General features: G+C 62.2%; 1 protein-coding gene across 1 annotated transcript in view; it reads right to left on the minus strand.

The window, feature by feature from the left end:
* Window positions 1–20,648, minus strand: part of SPEG (striated muscle enriched protein kinase) — a 38,419-nt gene that overhangs the window by 3,181 nt on the left and 14,590 nt on the right. Inside the window, 77 exon segments of the mRNA XM_032692774.1 lie at window positions 85–165; window positions 167–249; window positions 251–291; window positions 294–620; window positions 623–772; window positions 949–982; window positions 984–1,114; window positions 1,302–1,394; window positions 1,397–1,423; window positions 1,704–1,796; window positions 1,799–1,841; window positions 1,843–1,871; window positions 1,951–2,067; window positions 2,142–2,160; window positions 2,162–2,295; window positions 2,420–2,666; window positions 2,668–2,913; window positions 2,915–2,994; window positions 2,997–3,212; window positions 3,256–3,393; window positions 3,396–3,443; window positions 3,446–3,537; window positions 3,539–3,804; window positions 3,806–3,844; window positions 3,846–3,920; window positions 3,922–3,984; window positions 3,986–4,108; window positions 4,110–4,291; window positions 4,294–4,396; window positions 4,399–4,557; window positions 4,559–4,654; window positions 4,789–4,827; window positions 4,829–4,858; window positions 4,953–4,995; window positions 5,216–5,326; window positions 5,328–5,366; window positions 5,607–5,633; window positions 5,737–5,909; window positions 6,099–6,125; window positions 6,127–6,194; window positions 6,380–6,430; window positions 6,523–6,539; window positions 6,588–6,708; window positions 6,711–6,784; window positions 7,132–7,225; window positions 7,310–7,477; window positions 7,683–7,719; window positions 7,721–7,840; window positions 8,629–8,785; window positions 9,173–9,296; window positions 9,422–9,445; window positions 9,448–9,471; window positions 9,474–9,581; window positions 9,584–9,625; window positions 9,715–9,819; window positions 10,193–10,312; window positions 10,489–10,718; window positions 10,864–10,991; window positions 10,993–11,054; window positions 11,188–11,320; window positions 11,322–11,347; window positions 12,546–12,569; window positions 12,572–12,595; window positions 12,598–12,804; window positions 14,809–14,919; window positions 14,922–14,989; window positions 15,175–15,263; window positions 15,525–15,736; window positions 17,401–17,532; window positions 17,535–17,582; window positions 18,366–18,470; window positions 18,473–18,511; window positions 19,507–19,627; window positions 19,629–19,687; window positions 19,690–19,941; window positions 19,944–20,042; window positions 20,045–20,648. Of these exon segments, the coding sequence (XP_032548665.1) occupies window positions 85–165; window positions 167–249; window positions 251–291; window positions 294–620; window positions 623–772; window positions 949–982; window positions 984–1,114; window positions 1,302–1,394; window positions 1,397–1,423; window positions 1,704–1,796; window positions 1,799–1,841; window positions 1,843–1,871; window positions 1,951–2,067; window positions 2,142–2,160; window positions 2,162–2,295; window positions 2,420–2,666; window positions 2,668–2,913; window positions 2,915–2,994; window positions 2,997–3,212; window positions 3,256–3,393; window positions 3,396–3,443; window positions 3,446–3,537; window positions 3,539–3,804; window positions 3,806–3,844; window positions 3,846–3,920; window positions 3,922–3,984; window positions 3,986–4,108; window positions 4,110–4,291; window positions 4,294–4,396; window positions 4,399–4,557; window positions 4,559–4,654; window positions 4,789–4,827; window positions 4,829–4,858; window positions 4,953–4,995; window positions 5,216–5,326; window positions 5,328–5,366; window positions 5,607–5,633; window positions 5,737–5,909; window positions 6,099–6,125; window positions 6,127–6,194; window positions 6,380–6,430; window positions 6,523–6,539; window positions 6,588–6,708; window positions 6,711–6,784; window positions 7,132–7,225; window positions 7,310–7,477; window positions 7,683–7,719; window positions 7,721–7,840; window positions 8,629–8,785; window positions 9,173–9,296; window positions 9,422–9,445; window positions 9,448–9,471; window positions 9,474–9,581; window positions 9,584–9,625; window positions 9,715–9,819; window positions 10,193–10,312; window positions 10,489–10,718; window positions 10,864–10,991; window positions 10,993–11,054; window positions 11,188–11,320; window positions 11,322–11,347; window positions 12,546–12,569; window positions 12,572–12,595; window positions 12,598–12,804; window positions 14,809–14,919; window positions 14,922–14,989; window positions 15,175–15,263; window positions 15,525–15,736; window positions 17,401–17,532; window positions 17,535–17,582; window positions 18,366–18,470; window positions 18,473–18,511; window positions 19,507–19,627; window positions 19,629–19,687; window positions 19,690–19,941; window positions 19,944–20,042; window positions 20,045–20,648 (8,291 nt within the window).

The raw sequence follows: 20,648 nt of genomic DNA on the forward strand, positions 1-20,648 counted from the left end.
GCGGCATAAGGTAGCACTCAACATCTCTGGTGTGGAGTGCTGGGGGCAGAACACCCCTGGCAGAGCATCCCATTCCATGGCTACTCACCTTGCTTCTCATCCAAGAAGGTGTATGGCTTCTGGGGGACACCCTGCCGCAGCGCCGGGCCATCTTTTGCCCCTGGGACCCACTCTCAACTGGGGCTCCTTGGAGGATGGGGTGGTGGTGGTGGTGGTGGGCTCTGGCATAGGGGGTGATGTGGGGGGCATGAGAGACAAAGGAGGTGACCATGTAGGGAGGCATCTTCCGTACGGTGCAGTGTTGGGCGTGGGAGATGGTGTAGGGGCTGGACTGGGGGCGGTTGACACTGGGGAAGCGGGGGGGGACTTGGAAGGTGACAGAGCCTGGGACAGGGGGGAAGTGTCCGTGGGGGGCTCAGAGGACCCCTGGATGGGGGTGTCTGTTTGGGAGAGGCACAGTCTGAGGAGGGGTGAACATCAGCTCGGGGGAACACAGACAGTGATGTTAGGTGGAAGCTTGGGGTCTGGCGGATGATCCTCCTCATGGGGAGCCGAGGATGGGGAGACCCCTGGGGGAACACCCGCCTGTGCAGCCCCGGCTGCCTCCTGCACCACTCCTTGTGCTTGCGTGGTGGTGTGGTGGGAGGGGGGCCTGCTGTCAGTGGCTCCAGCTGCTCCACAGGTGTCTGGATTGACTGGCTGGAAGCCACCTTCTCAGGAACAGGGACGGGGACAGGGACAGCAACATCCTTGGCTGGAGCAACTCGGGCATCTGAGGGAGCAAAGGGATGTATGAGCCAGGTGGGGGGAAGCCAGGAGTGGGGTGTAAGAGGTTGCCTAATTTTCCAGAGCACTGAGGGGGAAGATTGCCCTGGGAGTCGAGGTACCCCCAAAGCATCCCAGAGGCCCCACAGCTGCCCTGTGCCCCATGAGACAGGGTTCACTCACCTGCCGCCTCAAGATGCACCTTTGCTGAGGGGTGTGCTGTAGGGTCCCTGCCCAGCCTTGTTGACACAGGCCACTCGAAACCTGGCAGTGCTCCCAGGGGGCAGGTCTGTCACATTGAAGTAGCAGTCCACAATGCTGGTGCTGACAATCTTCCACGCATGCTCCCCTGCCAGAGTAGGAATAAGATGAGACCAGAGCAGACCAGGGACAGAGGCAGCCCACAGTCCCCCATCCTTGATGCCACAGGGGACAGCCAAGACATTGGGCACTTTTGTCCTGTCTAGGTGTCCCCCTGTAAGCCCATCTTCCTGGCTGTGGCTCCTAGGAGATGAGAGGCGGTGAGTTCTGCGTACCATCCCAGCCTGCGCTCCAGCGTGAGGTGCAGGGGGCTTTGCTCTCTGCGGGCTTCCACAGCACCAACACTGTGTTCTTGTACTTCTGGGGATCTCTGGAGTGCCTGGCCGCCCAGGGAGCCCTGCAAGGGGACAGACAGGGTGGGGCTGGGTGCCTGGACAGGGCAGGGCAGAAGCTGCTGTGATGTGAGGACAAACAGCCATGGGTTCAGAGATGCCAGAAGTGCTCATGCAAAACCAGGCCTGTCCCCTCTCAGAAGCCCCAGTCTCATGCAGATGTGGAGAACAAAACTTAAGCGACCTGCTTTGACCGGTCCCCAGCCCTGGGATGTCTGCCTGGCTTGTGCTCTTTCCCCATGGGGCAGCACCTCTGTCTCCCGAGGTCCCCCCAGCCCTCCTTACGTGCCACAGCCACTGTGCAGGAGCTGATGGCCGTGCCCAATATGTTGGCAGCTGCACACTCGTACAGCCCTGCGTCCTTCCTGGAGACCTGGTGATGGTGAGCATCTGCCGTCCGTCCTTGCAGGAGACGACGTTCAGGTGCACTGTCCAGTTGCAGGGACTTCTTGTCTGTGGGGAAGCAGACAAGAGAGATGATACAGTGCCCCCCCTAGAGTCCACCCACTGAGACAATGCAGGCAGCCCCCACCTTTCATCCACAGGATCCGGGGGGTTGGGCTGCCAGCAGGCAGGCAGCAGAGGGTCAGCGCCTCGCCCTCCAGCAGCACCTGGTCCTTCAGTTTGATGTGGAAAATAGGGGGGAAGTCTGGAAAGCAGAGTGGTGGATTAGGCTGGGACAGGGATAGGCAAACCACCATCCCATCCTGGGGCTCCACCTACCTGATTCACTGGGTGCGTGGTGGACCGGCCAGCGGCAAGTGCTCCTCCTGCAGAAGCTGGAGGGGAGTGCTGGGCTGTGAGGCCACCTTCTCCTTTTTTGCCCCGGGAGAGCCCCCCCGCTCCCAGCGGGACCTCTTCTGGCTGTCACCCCCACCTGTTGGCACCCAGGGTAGCTGAGACAGGGGCCAAGCCATGGCAGACATGACTGCCATGCCCACAGTGACCGGACTATGGGTCACCAGCAGGCACCTCCCATAGGATTCCCCCTCATCACTCACCTTTGGTGGAGGCAGAGGAGCCCATGCTGCCCTCGGAGCGCAGGGACTCAGAAGAGGGTGCGGATGCTGGGGGAGGCCCTGGTCTCAAGCTCTCGCCCTCAGAGCTGGTTCGACGGAGCTCCCGGGGCCCCTCGCCCTCTGGCCGCTCATCTGACACGCTGCGCAGCCGCGCGGAGACCCGCTCCACTGTGGCGCTGATCTTCCTCCGCACAGCCACCGCTGGTGACTCACTCTCCCCGCCACCCCCCCAGCTCTGACTTGAGGCTCTCTGAGTCCCTCCGCTCCTTGGAGCTGGCCATGGCCATGCTCCAAGAGAAGCGGCGCCCACTGGATGGGTCTCACTGCCGTCCGTCCTCCCCCACGCTTTTCTTCCTCTCAGCGGGTGGGGTCCGCTTGAGGAGAATGGACATCCTCCGGAAGAAGCCTCTATCCTTCTCCACCTCATGCAGGTCCTGCACTGACTTGGACTTGGCTGCCAGCCCAATAGGCCGGTCCCCTCCGCAGTTCCAGGGGCACACCAGCTGGTGTGGGACGGTAGATGCCCTCATCAGAGACTGGGGGGCTGGCCAGGTGCCGTCCTCAGAGCGGGAACGGGTGAGGAGCTTTAGACCCCGGGTGAGGGATGATTCCCGGCCCCTCTTGAACTTGGCCTCGAAGACCTCCTCTGAGTCGATGTCCTGGATGATCAGGGAGCTGGAGGAGCTGGTGGGCTTCACCTCCCTCCTCAATACCAGTGCTGGTGTAGGCGGCTTTGCAGGGCTGGCTGGTGGGGTCTCCTTGATGGTGGATGGGGTCTCCTTGATGGTTGGTGGGGGCTCCTTGGTGGTTGGTGGGGAGCTCCTTGGTGGTTGGTGGGGGCTCCTCGGTGGCCGGTTCCCCAATTTGCGTGGCTCCCATGGCTTGCATCATCTTGGCATAGGAAGACTTTATGTGGGTTTGGGGGGCCAGGGGCAGGGGTCTGTGGTGGGATGGTGTCCCGTCCTGGCAGCCCCCTCCCCACTGGGTCCAACAGCTTTGTGGGTGACTTCTCCTGTTCCCTGGCCATGGGCTTCTTCCCCATGGTGGTAGCAGCCATGCTGGCCCCAGGCTGGCTGTGTTCCCAGGGATGTGTCTCCTTCAGAGCCAGCCTTGGCAGGGGGAGCCTGGGGGACAGTGGTCTCTGCTGCAGGGGGTGTTGGTGGGCTTGGAGTGTCTGACGTCGCTGTGGGCCGAGCATCAGAGAGGGCCGAGAGTGAGGGGGACTCCTTGAGCTGCTGGGCCTCTAGGCAGGCCACCGGGATCTCCAGGGGTGCACCAGAGCGTCGGTGCCGGACGACAGGCTCAGCATCCCCGTGGCTGAAAGAACTGCTCTTCTGCAGCCGGAACTCAGAGGGGAGGAGGCGCGGGTGAGGTGGCCTCACTGGAGGCTGCCCGCACCAGCCTTGGGCACTGCTGGTGTCTCCAACCGGCCTGGCCGTGGGAACTTTTTTGTCAGGGCAACCCCCAGGGTCTCCAGGATGGGGACCCCGCAGGCCACTGACCTTGCTGTCCCCAGAGCTGCCCCGCAGCAGCCGCTGGCGCATCAGCTTCTAGGCGCTGGGCATGATCGTCCTCCCCCCAGGTTACCTTCCGGCGAGGCAGCTCCATGGAGGCTGCCTTGGCCAGGGCCTGGCGGGAATCCCGCACCACTCCAGCCCCTTCCTCAGTCCCAAGGGGACTGTTGGAGCAGCAGGGCACTATCGGCAGATCCACCCCTCTTCAGCTCTCCCCGACGGGCACTCCCTGGGGACTCCAGACTGGAACCCTTCCTCATGGCTTTGCGAGGGTACTCGGGCCTCTTCTGGGCTTCAGGGGCTTCTTCATCGGAGGAGCCAGGTGCCTCCACCTCTGCCACGGTCTCCGTGGCCCAGCACCCCTCGGCCGCTTCCCCAGGAATACTCCAGGCTTCCCTGTGCCCTGGCTCTGCCACTCCATGGCGGAGACCTCCCCCTCGGCTGCAGCCCCTCGGATGGCCCAATGGTCTCATCATCCGTGGGTATCTCATTGAGCGACATGCGGGAGCCAAGAAACTCCACCTGGTGTGGCATGGGAATGAAGGGCAGCTCATCCAGGTCATCTGAGTCTGAGGAGGATGACAGTGCTGGTGACTCCTTGAGGTGGCCGGGGCACAGCGATGGAGAGGTGGTTGGACGTGTCCTCCAGCAGCTCTGGGATCGGCCGCAGCACCATGTTGCACTTGTAGCTGATCTGTGAGCGCTGCAGCCAGCAGAGAGGGCTGGATCAAGCCCAGGTGCATGGCATGGCATGGCATGATCCTGCCGGTGCACATCACCCCATCCTGCCCAGCACACAGCCCTACCCACTCCCTTGCTCCCAGCCCCTGCCTTCACCTGCCATTTCCGACGGGAGAGGAAGAGCTTGAGGTGGTCGGGTGCTGATGACCTTCCCCTTGGCCAGCGTCTGTGGGGTGAGGGGACAACGGTGTCCCATGGAGCCTGCAGCAGGCTCAGGGAACCCCATGGCTGCTTGGCGCTAGTCCCATGCCCAAGCTCACCTTAAACCAGGGATGCTCCAGGGTCTGCTCTGCATTGGGTCTCCTGTGAACCAACACCACTGGGTGAGAACCATCCAGGCTTAGGGGCTTTGGCCAGAGGGGTAAGGGCAAGAGGGTCTGGTTGCCCATACTGCACCCAGGCAGGGCTGTGCAGCCAGCTTACCCTTGGGCATCCCCATGCACAGGGATCCGCACCTTCCCTCGAGCACAAGGCTCATGCTGGAGGGGCAGGGGATGGGGAAAGAGGACCCTACAGCAATCACAGCCTGTCGTTGACCAGCACTTTGATGACGAAGCCCTTGGCTTCCCGGGTGAGGCCCTGGAACATCCTCTCCTCAAAGGCCACATTGTAGTTGCGGATGTTCATCAGCGTGTTTGTCGTTCTCTCCCACAAAAGGGGAGATCCCCGTCAGGCTGCCAAGGAGGAGATACTGTCATTGGGCCGTGGGGTATGGGAAACAGCATGAGAAGTACAGGAGACTGAGGACAGGACCTCACACCCAGCCCTGGTGCCAAGGGGAGAGCAGAGGCAGGAGCAGCTGGGGAGGAGGCTGAGTCTGCAAGGACTCATGTGCATGATCACATCCTCAGCTCTAGAACTGGTGAGGGTATGGGAAGGGTGTCCCTCCCGTGAGGGCCCACCAGGGCACTTACCAGAGGTATGCGATGACCCCCACAGGCCTGTGGAGAGGAGAGAACAGTTGTTGCACATCATGAGCCCTCCGGGGTGCAGCCCCTGCTGACATAGCAGGGAGCCTACCAACCACCCCAGGGTCACCCTTACCAGATGTCAGTGACACTGGAGACAGGGGTCTGGTTGACGATCTCAGGGCCCACGAACTCGGGGGTGCCATACTTGCAGTACTGTGGCTCCTCAGGCGTCAGCTCCTGTGCATTGCCGAAGTCACAGATCCGGACCTGCTCGCTGCTCAAATCTGCCATCAGGAGGTTTTCTGGCTACAGGGCAGTGCAGAGCAGAGTGGAGCTTGGCAGGATGCAGGGGCTTTCCCTGGTGCTCGCTCTGGCACTGGGGGCAATGCGCCCAGCTATATACAGGAATGTCCTGTCAGCAGGACCAAGCCCCTGACAGTGCACCAGGAGCCTTCCCTCAGGGCATGGGGCAGGAGGGTCTGTAAAGGCCTGCACTCACTTGATATCCAGGTGCAGGACGCTTGTGCTGGTGCAGGTAGCAGATCCCTTCCAGGACCTGCCGCATGTAGGACCGAACCTGCAAGAGAAGGACTGGGGAGGATGAGCACCTCTGAGCATGGGTCAGCCCCACACTTAGCCCTGCGCAGAGGAGGGTGTGGGCTGTAGCCCCTTAGGTAGCCTGATACAATGACATTGCACATCTCTGGGCTGGAACAGATCCCAGTGTCCCCAGAATCCATCCCTTCCCATCACTTGCCCCCACAGCATTTACTCACCCTCTGACTCACAGACCGAGGGCTTCCTCACCATCCTGTCCAGCAGCTCTTCTCAGCACAACTGGGTCCCAGTCAAGGGATCACAGAAGTTCCATGCTCAGTGTTGTGCCCTGCATCCAGTTCCTCTGCACCCACTCTGCCACCCATTCCCCAAAAGCACCTCTCATCCCCTGTGCAGTGCACTCTTGGGTGCAGTGCTCGGAGATACAGCTCCATGACTATTATGACTGCATTCTTCTTCTCAAAGGCATCATGGAAGAAGACGATGCGCTCGTGGTCCGCTGTGAGAGAATGTGAGCTCGCCCGCGCTGACTGCTTGGCCTTGGTCCTCCAGGGATGAACTTGGCGGCAAAGTCCAGCCGACTGCTCTTCTCTGTCACCCTCCGCAGATAGGAGAAAGCCCCCCTGCAATGCAGCAGTAGGTGGCAAGGGAGGATAAGAAGGTGGGCAAGCAAGAGACACCCCCCCTTCCCTAGCAGCTGGTGCGGGCACTCACTCTGCAGGGAGCTGCCCACAGCTCTCCATGACCATCCATGGAGAGACCCCAAGCCTGGCTTTTTTCTGGCTACCTCAGCTCCCCACCCTAAGCTGGCACTGGAGTATCCATTGACACCTGAGAGCAGCCCAGCACACCAGGATGTGGGGTACTATGGAGCTCAGTTCCCCATGTTGGAGCCCCAGGGTGCAGCCTGGCTTCAGCAACCCTGTCCCTGCAGTTTCTGGGGTGCCCCCTCATGCCAGCAGACACATACCTTCCAATCTCCTCGTGCACATCGTAGTAGTCAGTCAGGCGTTGTGCCTTGTGCAGTGCATCCTCCTCCATGGCAGCATCAGTACTGGGCTGGACTGGGGGGAAGGAAAGGCGCTGGCATGGGGCAAGCCAGGTACCCAGGCTCTATCCTCAAGGGCTGGGGGGCCAATCAGTCATACCTGCCTGCACCACCAGCTCTGCCTTGCAGGAGACCTCCCCAGCCAGGTTCTTGGCCGTGCAGGTGTACACACCACTGTCAGGTTCGGCAGCACCCAGCACCACCAGCGAGCACTCGTTGTCCTCATATACGAAGCTCAGGTGGCTGCTTTCCTCCAGCAGCTCCCATCCTGAGGGTGGCAGGGGTGTTGGGGGCATCCTGTCCCATCCCTGACTAGCTCCCACCACCCTTTCCCCATAGTTAGGAATGGGGCACACCCTGCATCACCAGGATTGAACACAACCCTGAAGCCCCAGTGCAGCGTCCCAGGTGAGGCAGCATGCGGGTCCAGTGGGTCTGGTGGGTCAGGAAGTGGTTGGTTGGGAACTCCCAGCCCACCTTGTACCACATGATATCCGGCAGCGGTTTTCCCCTCCACCACCACAGCGAAGCGCGGTGTCTCCCCTTCTTGGACATCGATATCCTCCATGATAGTCTCAAAGCGTGGTGCCTCTGCAAGAGACAGGGCATGGGGCACCACGGGACAGTGTCGCTCCCCTACCACTGGCAGGGGGTGTATGGCTGTGGGGCACTGCAAGGAAGCGTCAGCTCATGGTGTAGGGTGCATGGAGTAACATGGGCTTGCTGCCACCCCAATGCACATGGGAGCGGGACATTACAGGGCAGGCCCACCAAAGGCATGTGCCTGCAGCACCATGAGGCAGTTCCCCATAGCTGTGGGGCACTGTGAGGCAGTGCCACTGCCAGCACACAGGCATGGGGCACTGTGGTACTGCATCTTTCCATTACATGTGGATGTGCGGTACTGTGGGGCAGAGCCGCCAATCACAACTCTGTGGGACATTCTGGAGGGGTCCTCTATGGCTTTTGGCACTGGGGGCAGTACCTCCCAACTATATACAGGGATGGGACACCCTGCAGCAGTGCTGTCCGTGGCATATGGCTGAGGGACACCATGGGGCACTGCCTCCCCATGCACATGGTCATGGGGTACATGGGACACTTCTGCCCAGGTCAGACATGGTATGGGACATTAAGCAGCAGTATCACTGCATGGTTCATGGTCTCTCAACCCCATGGGTCATCGCCATGTTATAGAGCAGCATCCCCATATGAGTGTGGAGCACTGAGGACCAGTGTCATACTATGGGGCAGTGCTCTGATAGCATATGGGCATGTGGTACCATAGACTGGTGCCACCGCTGCAGGGCAATGTCCCCCACCCATGGTATATGGGCTTGGAGTACTGTAGGGTGATGCACTGTAGGGTGGAGGGACACAGCCCCTCAGTGTGGGGGCACCTACCTGCAAGGTGGAGGCGAGGGTGCAGCGGGCAGTGCCGTGACGGTTGCTCACCTCGCAGGTCAGCAGCCCTGCAGCCCCTCGGCCCACATGCAGCAACCGCAGGCAGTGCTGGTCGTCGTCTGGCATTGTCACTTCGCATGTGCCTTCCAGCTCTCCCAGCACCTGCCCACCCCTGTGGGCACACCAGCTGCCACATCACAGCTCCACAGGCAGCCCCAGACCCACTACCCCACTGATCCCACTCCAGAGCCCCATGACCACACTCCTGACCCACAGGCAGCCCCAGTTCCCACCCTACACCCCACAAACTGCTCGCACCCCATTGTTAGTTCTACCTTCCGAATGTCCTCTTCCCCTTAAAACCCGACAGACAGCATCTCATCCCCTCCTTCCTCCCCAGCTCTGCACAGCCCTGAACATCACCGTTGTGTGCACCCCCAGCCCAGCCCTAGGGAAGGAGCCACACACACACACACACATACACCGTGGGCCTGCATAGGAAGCTGGTAGGGAAGCCCCTCTTTATGCATCCCGTGGAGTGATGCTGGGCCATCTCTACCTCTTCCAGGTGGCAGTGGCCTCCACATGGTTGATGGTGATGGTAACAGAGGCTGGCTGGCCCTCCACTACATACACAACGTCGGGCTTGTCCAGGATGACCGGCGCCTCCTCCAGGTAGGGACCTGTCACATGCATTGTCAACCACCCCGCCAGACCCCATGCCTCTCAGCCCTGGGCAGCTTACCACCTGACAAGGGACAGAGACCTCCACCACAACTACCCAACCCTTCCCCACTGCCCTTCTCACCCCGGTCCAGGAGCTGCACAGGCCTACAGGCGGGGATGGCTTGCTGTTGTCTTGGGGGTGGCGGTGATGACACGGAAGAGGTACTGGGCACCCTTGGTCAGCCCATGCACTGTGTAGGTGGTCTCCTGCACGCTGGTCACCAGCACCACCCATTGCATTTGCCCAGCACTTGCATTTGCACTACGTAGGTCACTGAGTTGGGGTCTGCAGGGGAAGAGAGTCAGTGCACAGGCTCCAGTATTGGGCTAGCCCATAGGCCCCATCATGGCATTACCCACCCCCTGCCCCCTCACCTATGGCAGTGTCCAGCCACTTGGGTTTGTTCCAGGTCAGCGTGATGGCTCTACCAGTCACTGAGGCCACGGTGGGGGGCCCATCTGGGGGGGTTGGCACCACATCTGCATGGGGAGGTGGACAGGGATGTGAGTATGGCCACTGCCCCCACTCTTCAGGGCATCTGCCTTACACCCTGGGAGATGCTGGCTGAGGGGATGGATGAGGCTAATGATTGTCCCTGGTTCCCTGGTTGGGGGTCAGCCTGGCAGCCTTTGTGGAGTTGGTGCTGCCAGCAAGCCTCATGTGGGACCTGAGGGTCCAGGGATGGGTCCTGACCCCACAAAATGAGAACTGTACTGCTGGCCCCACAGTCCCCTCCAACCTGAACCGCCCTGTGATCATAAGCCACTAAGATCTCACGACAGCACCAGGGCACAGCCTGGCAGGGTGGCATAAAATTGCTGCACATCCCCAGTGGTGCCCGCTCCTGCTTACCAGTGACATAGAGGTGTGCATAGCACGTGGCCTTCCCCACTTTGTTGGCAATGACGCTTTTATAGACACCAGCATGTGCATGGTTGACAGCTGTGAACACCAGGCGATGGATATCCTTATCTGGTGGGAACAGGAGGACACAGGTAGACCTTACCAGCTAAGCAGCACAGAGCTCCCCTCCCTGCCTCATGGGCCATAAATGTCTGGGGGTTGATGCCTTCTCCCAGGTGTGTTCCCCCTTCTTCCACCCCAGGTGGAGGAACCCAGTGGGCAGAGAGGGCAGTGGGGAGTCCTACACTGCATCATCTTGCGGTCATCGGTGCTGTCAATGCGGGAGCCATTGTGGTACCAGGTGATGGAGGGGTAGGGCATCCCGGCCACCTGGCACTCTAGCACGGCCTCCTTCGACTCCACCACATCCAGGTTGTGCAGTGGCTTCAGGAAATCAGGCATGGTGAAGCACTCTGTCTCTGTCTCCACCTGTTCTGGCTCCTCCGGGATGGATGGCATCTTCTCCAGCTTGGAGCTGCAAAAGCCCTCACATGCTCATGACGGAAGCATGCTGCCCACAGCCCAGCCCCGACCCCAGGCTTTGCATAAGCCTGTTTATCCCAAGTCCCAAAGGAGAGCAAGCAGGGGGAAGCAGATTCTGGAGACCGCCCAACTCTTACATCTGGGAGGCAGCAGATGGCCGCGGTTCCTCCACATAGAGCTCGGCAGAGCACTCCACATGGCCATGGATGTTCCTGGCAGTCGCCCTGTACTGCCCCTCATCTTCGCTGCCCACATGCACAATGACCCAGTGAGTGCAGCCCTCCATCCTGCTGTATCCGCACGTTCTCCCCCTCCTGCACTGGCAGGCCTGCACAGAGACACACACCAGAATCAGCATCAGCACCCTGTCCACCCCAGCCAGGTGCCAGCCTTTAGGAGTAGCCCCAAAAGAGATGTCTTCCTGTGGGGCCCTTGGCAAGCTCTCTGGGTTTGGGGGTTACCAAAGTGGGTCCAAGTGACCGTCGGGGGGGGAGTCCCACTGATCATGCAGTCAAAACGCGCCGTCCTCCCTTCCACCACGTCCACGTTCTCCAGCTTGCGGGTGAAGAGTGGCTGCACAGAGGGCTGAACTGTCCAGCCGGGCGCTGCAGGTCAGCTCATCTGCGAGGAGAGCGAGCAGAGGTGAGCCCCTGCAGCACCGCCTGTGCAGGGGTAGGAGGCAGACCACAACCACATGGCTGCAACCCAGCAGCCAGCGTGGGCCCCCCCCTCCCCGTGTCTGGTGGGGCTGAGCCCAGGGTGTGTGAGTGCCAGGCTCTGTCCCGGTGCAGGGCAGAGGTGTACAACTGTGTGCAAGGTCCCCATGCCCAGGGCTGGGGCTCTGCTGGTGTAGGGGCCTCTTTCCTCCCTGCACAGCACTACAGGTGCCAGCAGCAAGGTGAAGGGCAGGAGATCACAGCTGCCTCACCTCTGGGGGACAGGGAAGTGACACTTAAGCAGGAAGTGCCACCACACGCAGTACCAGGGGCAGCATGGGGATGGGTGCAGGCTGGATGCTCCAGGTGAGGGAGTTTGCAAACAAGGACCACTTTGCAGGGATGGTATCATCACCCACCCTGGGCAGGAATGGGCAACACCATGCTCAGGTCCAGCCTCACTTCCCTGAGCCCAAAACTGCTGCTGCTCTCAAACCTCACAGGTATACACAGCCTCCTTCATGGAGGGGTTGCACAGGCCCAGCCACAGAGTACAGGGAATGCTGCTGCCCCCTGCACTCCCCACAGTCCAGCTGTCCAGGTGAGCTGGAGAGTGGGCTCTGTGGGCGACAGTGGCTCTGGCAGCATGCACAGGTGCAGGGGGGTGGGTGTTGGCGCCATGGGACAGAGGACCATACTGCTCTTCCTGAGCTATCACTGGTGATGGCTTGGTGGGAGAGGGTGGGCAGCCTTGACTCCCTGCCCATTTCCCCACTATCTCCCAGCCTAGCAGAGACAGGTCAATACTGGAGCTTGGCACTGAAGCCAGAGACTCTGGAGCCAAGGGACAGGGACAGCTGGACTCCAGGCCTGCATCCACCTGGTGCAGCCATGGTGCAAATGCATCTTCCCACATTTCGGGGAGCTGTGTGCATGCCAGTAGAGGAGCTGAGTGGGGTGGGACAGGGCTGCAGGGCTCAGAGTACTGGAGCCTGAGGACTGATGCACACCAGGTTTCCTTATTACCTTGTCCCCCACCTCCAGCACTCACAGGTACATCCCAGGGAACCAGAGCCTGAGCTGGGGGCAAGGGGGTCTATCCACTCCTTAGGGCCAAGCCCTAAGTGAGACCCTCTCTGGGGAGCTGCATGCCCACCACTTACCTTTGGCAGTGCTGAGCTTGCAGTGTAGATTCCGCTGTCGTCCTCGTGACGGAGGTGAGAAGCAGCTTGCACTTGCGCCCGTCAAAATGCATCTTGCATTTGAGCAGGGCAGGCTGGAGCAGCCGGCCCCGGGACAGCCAGTCCACATCCATGTCTGGTGGGCCGGCCACCAAGCACTCAAAGACCGCCATCTCCCCCGCCCCGACCACCAAGTCCTGCAGGGGAACCACGATGGCCAGGGACTGGCACTCATGGCGAGCTGCCCGGGGAGAGGGGAGAGAGAGAAAGAAAGAGAGAGAGATGCATCTCAGCAACTGAAAAGCAACCATGAGAAGTGGCAGGGATGGACTGGGGGTACATGCAGGGTAGGGGCTCATGCAGGGAGAGGGTCTGATGCAGCGGGCAGAAAGTGCAGCAGGGAAGGGGTGGGAGGGGAGGCGAGATGTGGAAAGCAGAGCTGAGCTGGGGAGGGGACTGGGGGTGAGGGGAGGTGTCCGTGCCAGGACACACCACACAGCGCTTTAACCAAACAGATTTTATTAGAGCTACAAAAGAAAAGGGTCACGGCCTCGCAGCCCGCCCCCCTGTCAAGCCCCTCCCTGGGGAGAAGAGACCCGGAGCGATGGGATGCTCCAGCAGACCCAAGCCCTGGGGCTACACGAGACATCTCTTGGTGGCCAAGCTGGCACCTGTGTGGCAGCTGTGAAGCCAAAGGGGCTGATGCTTTCCCTCCCCCCCTGCAGCTCAGGCAGGGTGCTCTCTTGTGGGGTCCATGGGGTCTCCTGTCTCCCACACTCCAGGTGACCGTCACAGAGCTGCCACTGCACTGTAGCCCCTTCCCTACAGCCCTGGCCAGCACAGCGGCGACCACGGGCTCAGCTCCCCACTCCCCTTCGCTGGGCACCAAGAGAGAGGCAGCAGGACACGCAGACAGGGACAAACGGATGGAGCAAGAGACAAGACAGCATCATACGGGCACCCTGGCCCGGCTGAGGGGGTGCCTGCCGCTCCCCTGCTGCTCCCCCCCCGCCCCGCCTCAGTTACGCCTGCCCCGGCCGTCCAGTGAGCCCCTGCCCACAGTCGAGGGCCCGCGTGTCCCCGCGGTGCATCCAGGACGAGGCGGCGGATGGAGAAGGAGGTAATAACACAAGGTGAGGTCCACTGCCTAAGAGGTGTCCAACTAGAGCCCCGCAGCTGCGGCTCTGAGAGATGCACCCCCTTATCGTACTCCCCCTGCGTACAGACAAAAACGGCAGTCAGCAAGCAGAAGGGTTAGTGCAGCAGCGACGGGACCGGCACGCACACACATGCCAGCGCCGGCACAAGGGGTGCAGGTGGGCAACAAGTCACAGAGCCATCTGCCGACCCCCTGAGAGGGGCCAGGGCTTGGGCCATCACCCCTGAAGCCCAGCTCCTGCCAGTCATGGGACATGGGGACAGCTTCTGCTCCCACCCCCGTGCCACCGCGCTTTGCTATAGGCTGGGAGCATAATCCTGGCAGAGTACAAGCAGTGCAGCCAAGGCCGGGGTGGAATGGGCACAGCCCAGGGGGGCTCAGGCAGCCATCAGCAGGGAGGGCTGGGGGTAGCAGGGCACACACAGCAAAGGGCAAGAGGAGGGAGGCAGCATCACTCATCCCCAGAGGCTCCTTCCCTGGTCTTGGGGACACCAGTCTGGCTATCAGTCCTGACCCCCATGTCCCTCTCAAAATTCCACACATACTTTGGGGTCCTAGGAGGGCTGGGGAGAGACAGCAAGAAAAGGGGGCTGGACAGCCAAGTCCCATGCATATGGGACATTGCCGGAAACAGGCAGGAAGGGACCCCTGCAAGCTGCCCTGTGCCTGGCACATAGCTTGCAGGCAGCCGGGGGGTACATGTCCCCTACAGAGCTGCCAAGGGTAAAAGCACTCCCTGCACAGCCAGGGGCAGCACCCAGCCCCAGCAGTAGGGGGATGTGGGGTGAAGCTGGGCTGTGGGGAGCAGCAGGGTCTGGGTCAGATCAGCGGGGGATCTGGTACAGCGGGGCAGTGGGACAGGGAGCCTTGCAGCTGCACATTTGGATGGGGCAGCAGGGCAGCCTGCCTTCTGCTACAGGCACGCAGCTCCACTTTCCTGTTCCTGCCTGTGCTGCCACAGGGCAGACTGGCTACTTATGTAGCACCACCAACAGGAGTTTGCAGTGGACCCTTCCCCACACAGTTCATGCAGGGCACTGGAGTCAGCTGCCTTGGTCAGTGGGGGACACGCTTAGGGAATTTTACCTCTGACCTCCAGCTTGGCCTCGCACTGCTTGGTGCCATACTCGTTGACAGCCTTGCAGGTGTAGAAGCCGGTGTCAGTATGCTCTGCTGCCAGGATGTGCAGTGTGAAGAGCCCCGCACTCCCTCTGCCTCCTCCGCATGGTGCCGGCGGCCATACTTCACTGGCTGCCGGTTCCTCAGCCTGCTCGGGAGAGCAGCATGGTCATGCCTGGCCATGCACACCCAGCTGTCCCCAAAAGCCCCTCTCCACGCCCAACTCTGCTCAGGATGAGAGCTCCAAGCTCTGAGATAATCATCCCCAAAAGTCACTGTGCCTGTCCACTCCTTCCCTGCCCACCTGTGACCCCAGAGAGCAGTAGGACTCACCAGTAAATGATTGGCTTGGGCTCCCCATGGACACGGACACTCATGCTGACATCCTGTCCCTCTAGCACTGACTGGTCTGACAGGGATACCTGGGGAAACAGGGGTCAGACAGCCCTGCACACAGGGTCATGCACCCCCACCACTGCACCCAGGTTTGTGTGTCCCTCCTCATAACAGGAATACCAGGGGAGCTGGTGGGGTGGAGCCTGCCCAGGTGCTGTGAGCATCCCAGATCAGATCAAGGGGTAGGAAGACCTGACCCAGCAGCTCCTAGGCACCGAGGACCTCAGCACTGCACTCACAGGGCACTGCTCCCCCTCTGCCAGGTCCTGGGGGAGTTGTTGTCTCACCTCAAAGGAGGGTGCAGCCTTGAAGGTGGTCTCTGGGGAGCTGTGGGCAGCCCCATGCTCAGCTCTTGGCTGCAGCTTCATGGCCGGTTGGTGCTGGGGGGTTCCGGACTCGGGGAACTCTTCCAGGGGGCTCAGGTACTCCTCCATCCGATGTAATGGGGCTGGCCTGGCCGAGGGTGGGGGCAAGTTTCCATGCCGCTCCACGACGGGGGCTAGCACAGGAGAGGCTGGATAAGGAGCTAGCAGCAGCCGGAGCTCGGTAGGCGTGTCAGGGCACCCCTCCCCACTACCCTGCACCACGAGAGCGGACACCCACTCCGCGGCACATCCCGGCTCGGCTGCGGCCGGCAGCGAAAGGTGCGGGGCCGCGGCCGGGGGAGGGGGTTGAGCAGCACTCCGCGGGACGATAAGGGGACGCGATATTCCGCAAGGCGACAGCAGGGCTCAAGTGGCTCTTACGCAGCAGCCCGCGCTTCCATCCTTAAGCCGCCTGGATTCCCGGGATGCTGTCCCTGCCCGGGCCGGCACGGCTGAAGGTGACATTGGCAGCTGCGCTCCCCCCGCAGCCCGCCCGCCGGTCCGCTCCATGGGGGCCGGGATGGGGGACTCGCGGAGTGCGAGATACGTGCAGGGGCCGGGGTGGAGGGTGTGGGATGGGGAGCGGCGAGGGGGCGAGCGGCTCGAGGGGCTGTCAGAGCCCAGCCACGGTCATGGGGGTGCCGGCCCCATTGGCCTGGCCGCTGGAGCGCCCTCAGCCCCCCATCTCCCCGCGCTGGGGGAGGCGGGCGACCTGCCCGGTGCTGGGAGAGAGCTGTGACCCCCGCTCCTCCGCCACGCCCGCGAGCAGCCCCCGAGCGGAAATTTGGGAAGCCCGACGCCGGCTCCCCCCCGTCCGCATCCCCGCACCCCCTTGCAAAGCAGCCCGCACTCACTGGGGTCCCCGCCAGACCCGCGAGCCGATCCGCGCCACACTGCCAACCCGCCGACGGTGCCAGTGCCACTGCCGGGGCCGGATACCTCCAGCCCGCAGCGCCGCCGGCCCGCTGAGCCCTCCCCGCCCCAGCGCTGGCCGCCCCCGGGGCTGGGCCAGCAGCGCGGGGGAGGGCCCGCGGCGGGCCGGTGTCTGCCGCGGCCCTTCGCGGCCCCCCACGGCTGTGCCCGCCCGGTCCTACTCGGCCGCGGCTGCTCCTGGGTGTGCAGAGCCGCCGCACCACGGAGCAGGGCGGGTTTGGGTGCTTCCAGCCCTCGGGGCAGCTCTGAGCCTATACCTGCTGCCCAGTGACACTCTCAGGATGGGGAGGCTTTGGGGCTGCAGCGGGATGGGTATCTCCACAGCCAGTGGCATGGGCGGCAGGTGGGGTACCCCCTAGCTAACAGCTTGGTGGGCAGGCAGGGTATCCCCATAGCTAGTATCCTGTGGGGCAGGGGTCTCCTCACGGCTATCAGAGTGGAGGGCAGAGATATCCCCAAAATTTGTGGGCTGGGAGCAGGCTGGGGCATCCCCATGGCTCACATGCTGGAGGTAGGAGCACCCACATAGTTTGCAGATTGTAGGGCAGGCTGGACTCCCCCTCGGCTAGCGGGACACAGGGCAGGTGAGGGGGAGGCCGGACACTGGGCTGCTTGCTGGCGCCGGGGGATGCTCACAGCCTGACCCCGCTCCCCCCACGGCAGTTATCCCTCCATGGCTGCCGGGAGCACGTCAGCTGCTTTGTGTTCAGACAGAGCCTTGTAGGGTAAGGAAGCCAGTTTCTTCCCAGTGACAGCAGCGGCCGAGCTGGCAGCCAGCCTGCCGCGGCGCCAGACCTTGCTCCACGCTTGCCTGCCGCCCTCCTCCCCTTCCTGCCTCCCTCCATCCGCCGGCCGCGGCACTCACCGGGCCGCACGCTGAGGATGGCACTGCAGCAGGTGGCCCCCACCTCGTTGGTCGCGGTGACAGTGTACAGCCCGGCGTCGGCCACCCGGGCGCTCCGCACCAGCAGCGTGTGGCGCTCGCCCTCCGCCTTGATGGGCGCGTGGTGCTGCTTCGTAGCGGAACCCCGTCCTTCCTCCAGGACACTGCCAGCAGAGGAGGGGGTCACGAGTGAGCAGGACAGCTCGAGCTCCCCCGGGTCTGCGCGGGGTCCCGGAGAGACCAGGCGCTCCCCTGCCTGGCCTGAGGACCCATTTGCCATAGGCAGCAGCCCCAGGATCCCACGGCCCCTGACAGAGACTGGAGCTGGTCCCTTTCTGCTTCCTGGCATCCGCCTGCCCTCCAGCGGAGGCTGAAAGAGGGAATCAAGGCGGTTTCGCATCTGCCTAGCTTTGGCGACTGCTACCGGCTTTGGATGCCCAGCTGCCCACGTCCTAGCTACGGCGTGCCCGGAGTCCATCAGCCCTGAGCTTCTGCCCCCAGGAAGACACCTGAGCTGTCCCAACAGCAGCCCAGAGTATCACAGAATCATAGAATGGTTTGGGTTGGAAGGCATCCTGATGATCATCTAGTTCCAACACACCCTCCCCCACCATGGGCAGGGCTGCCACCCACTGGATCAGGTTGCATCACCGTCCCTACCCGCGCAGGGCTCAGCAGCCCTTCTCCCACTTTCCCAACAGCCCAGTCCAGCCCAGGCAGACACAGCAGGCATCCTGCCCTCTGCATACTGGCAGGCAGTGCCCAAGCACTTCGCTCCTGTCTGGGGGGAGGTAGGGCAGAAGGGGTGCTCCCAGGGTGGGCCCATCACCTCCCCTGAGACACCCAGCTCAGGGTTGGGTGTCCCACTCACACAGCACGGGTGGACAAAGACATGCAGAAAGTCCCTCTGCCACACTCGCACCCCTGACCCCCAGCCCCGGGGTCACTCACCTTCTGGCTGGGGTTGGCCGTGACAATGCACTTGAGCAGCACCTCTGCCCCCACAACCACTGCCGTGTCCTGGATAGGGATCTCAAAGATGGGGGCTTCCAGGGGTCTTCACCCGCTGAGACGTAGGAGTCGTCTGAGGACTCTGCACAGGGAGAGATGAGCCCCGTGGCTGTCAGTGGGTGGAGCAAGTGGGTCCTTGTGCCACGCTGGGCTGCATGCAGGCAGAGCAGGGTCTCGCAACCCTCTGCCCATCCCTGCCACCACGTCTCCACACCCTCACTGGGGCATTAGCAAGTACCCAGGGCCATGCAGTGGAGAAAAAGGCCACATCAGGGGCCACCGCAGCACAGAGTAAGAAGCAGGACAGGGCAAGGGACAATAGGGGAGGAAGTGTACAGCCTATTTTACGTCTCCATAGGGCATATGAGGTGACAGTGGGATGTGAAAGGAGGGGCAGCTGCTGTCCCCGCTCTGAGCTTCCCCCAACCCCGCATGGGATGCTAGCTGCTGTACTCCATCATATCAGCACCCACCTCCCAGTTCCTTCCCTCTCATGGACCCAGCACACGAGCAAAGGTCTTGGGGCTATGCCAGGAGCCTCAGGCATGTGGACCTGGCACTGCTCTGGCCAGAGCAGAGCCTAGAAGCTCCCAGCCCAGGTACAGTCTGGTCTCACTGTTGCATGCTAGGATGGGCAGGACATCTTTCTCCCAGCCATGCCACCACAGCATCCCCTGGGGATGCTTGGACTTCATGCCTCCCTGGAGCACCAAGCACAGTCCAAATGGCACAAGCTGGAATGGGTGCCCTGTGCCCCAGGATGCTGAACCAGTACAGGGCTAGGGGCCAGAAGTCAGCACCCTGCATCTTTGCTGTGCCAGGCAAGAGGTATGGAGAAGACAGCAAGCATCATGACCTCAAAGCCCAGAAAAACTGGTAGCCAGGCTGGTCTATCTTATGGCATTGGTTCGTGCCAACTATCCCAGCCTCCAGTCACATCCCACTCCACCCTTGTGCTCTCTAGCACAGCCTGGACTTCCCACGCCTCCCAGGGGCAGGCTGGAGGTCCCCCATCCCACTCAGGGGCTGACCAGGCCAGCTCTGTGCCTGCAGGAGGGCAGAAAGCTGTGCCCCTACCTAGCTCTGGAGAGGTGGGCCTGGCTCGGCGTCCCTTCCCCTTGCTCCGTGTGCTCCTGCCTTCTTGAGCCATCCGGCCACTCTCTTTCTTCTCTGACACTTTCATCTGCCTTCTCTCCACAATCCCTGCCCACACCATGCTGTCCTGCCAAGCTCCTCTCCAGACGAGCCTCCTGCTCATCCCTGGTTTCGCCCAGGGCAGGAATCGCACCTCCGTGGGTGTCTCCGGCCGCCGATACAGTCCATGGGGCACAGCCAGTCGGGCAGCCAGAGCTTCGCTCACTGCCCTGGGGCCACGGGCTCCACTGGTGGGGCCTCCATCTGGGCATGGGCTGCCTTCAGTGGGACCCGCCTGCGAAAGGGCCATCCTTCCCTGTGGAGTGGCTTGTGCTAATGGCCACTGCTCCTTCTTCTTCACTTCCCCAGTGCCTTCTGCTGCAGACCCTTCCTGGCAGCCACATCCTCCGCTGAGCTGGGCTGTCCAGCCACCCCACCACCCACCGCTGGGGCTCTCCTCCCCCGCTGTCCCCCTCTCTCTGCTCCCCGTCGGGTCCCACCAGCACCACGCTAGAAAGTGCCAGGTGCTGGATGACGTGCGTGCTCTCTGCGGGTGGGCAGGTCTTTGGTGGCAGTGTCTTGCGTCCGCCGGCGCTCTGAGTGGAGGGGGTGTGAGGGGTGCGGGGGTTCGGGGGCCAGGGGGCCTCGCTGGCTGCTGGGGGTGAGGGTGCCGGGGGCAACCCGGCTTTGCACAGCTCCTGAGAGCGCCGCAGCTGCTGCTTGGAGACCGTCCGTTTGATGCGGGTCAGCTCCTCTGCAAACTTGTGCTCGATGGCATAGACACGGTTGGCGAACTTGCCCCGCTCATCAAAGGATGCGGCTTTCTGCCGGAAGGCCAAACGCCGGCACGCTGCAGTGCTGCCCGGCTCCCAGTGGCTGCCCTCCTGCAGGTCCTCCCGCGAGCCACCCGGTGTGCTGGCACGGCGCAAGCCAGAGCCAGGCTGGTCAAATGAACGTGTCTTGCGCAAGGGCAGGCTGGAGTGTGGGGGGAAGGGGCTGTCAGCCTGCTCCAGGCTCCTCTGCCGCTCCTCAAAGTACTGCAGCCTCTCAAAGATCCTGGAGCCAGCACGCACCAGCTTGGGGGT

The sequence above is a fragment of the Chiroxiphia lanceolata genome, chromosome 7 (assembly GCF_009829145.1).
Source record: "Chiroxiphia lanceolata isolate bChiLan1 chromosome 7, bChiLan1.pri, whole genome shotgun sequence".
NCBI classification, from domain to species: Eukaryota; Metazoa; Chordata; class Aves; order Passeriformes; family Pipridae; genus Chiroxiphia; species Chiroxiphia lanceolata.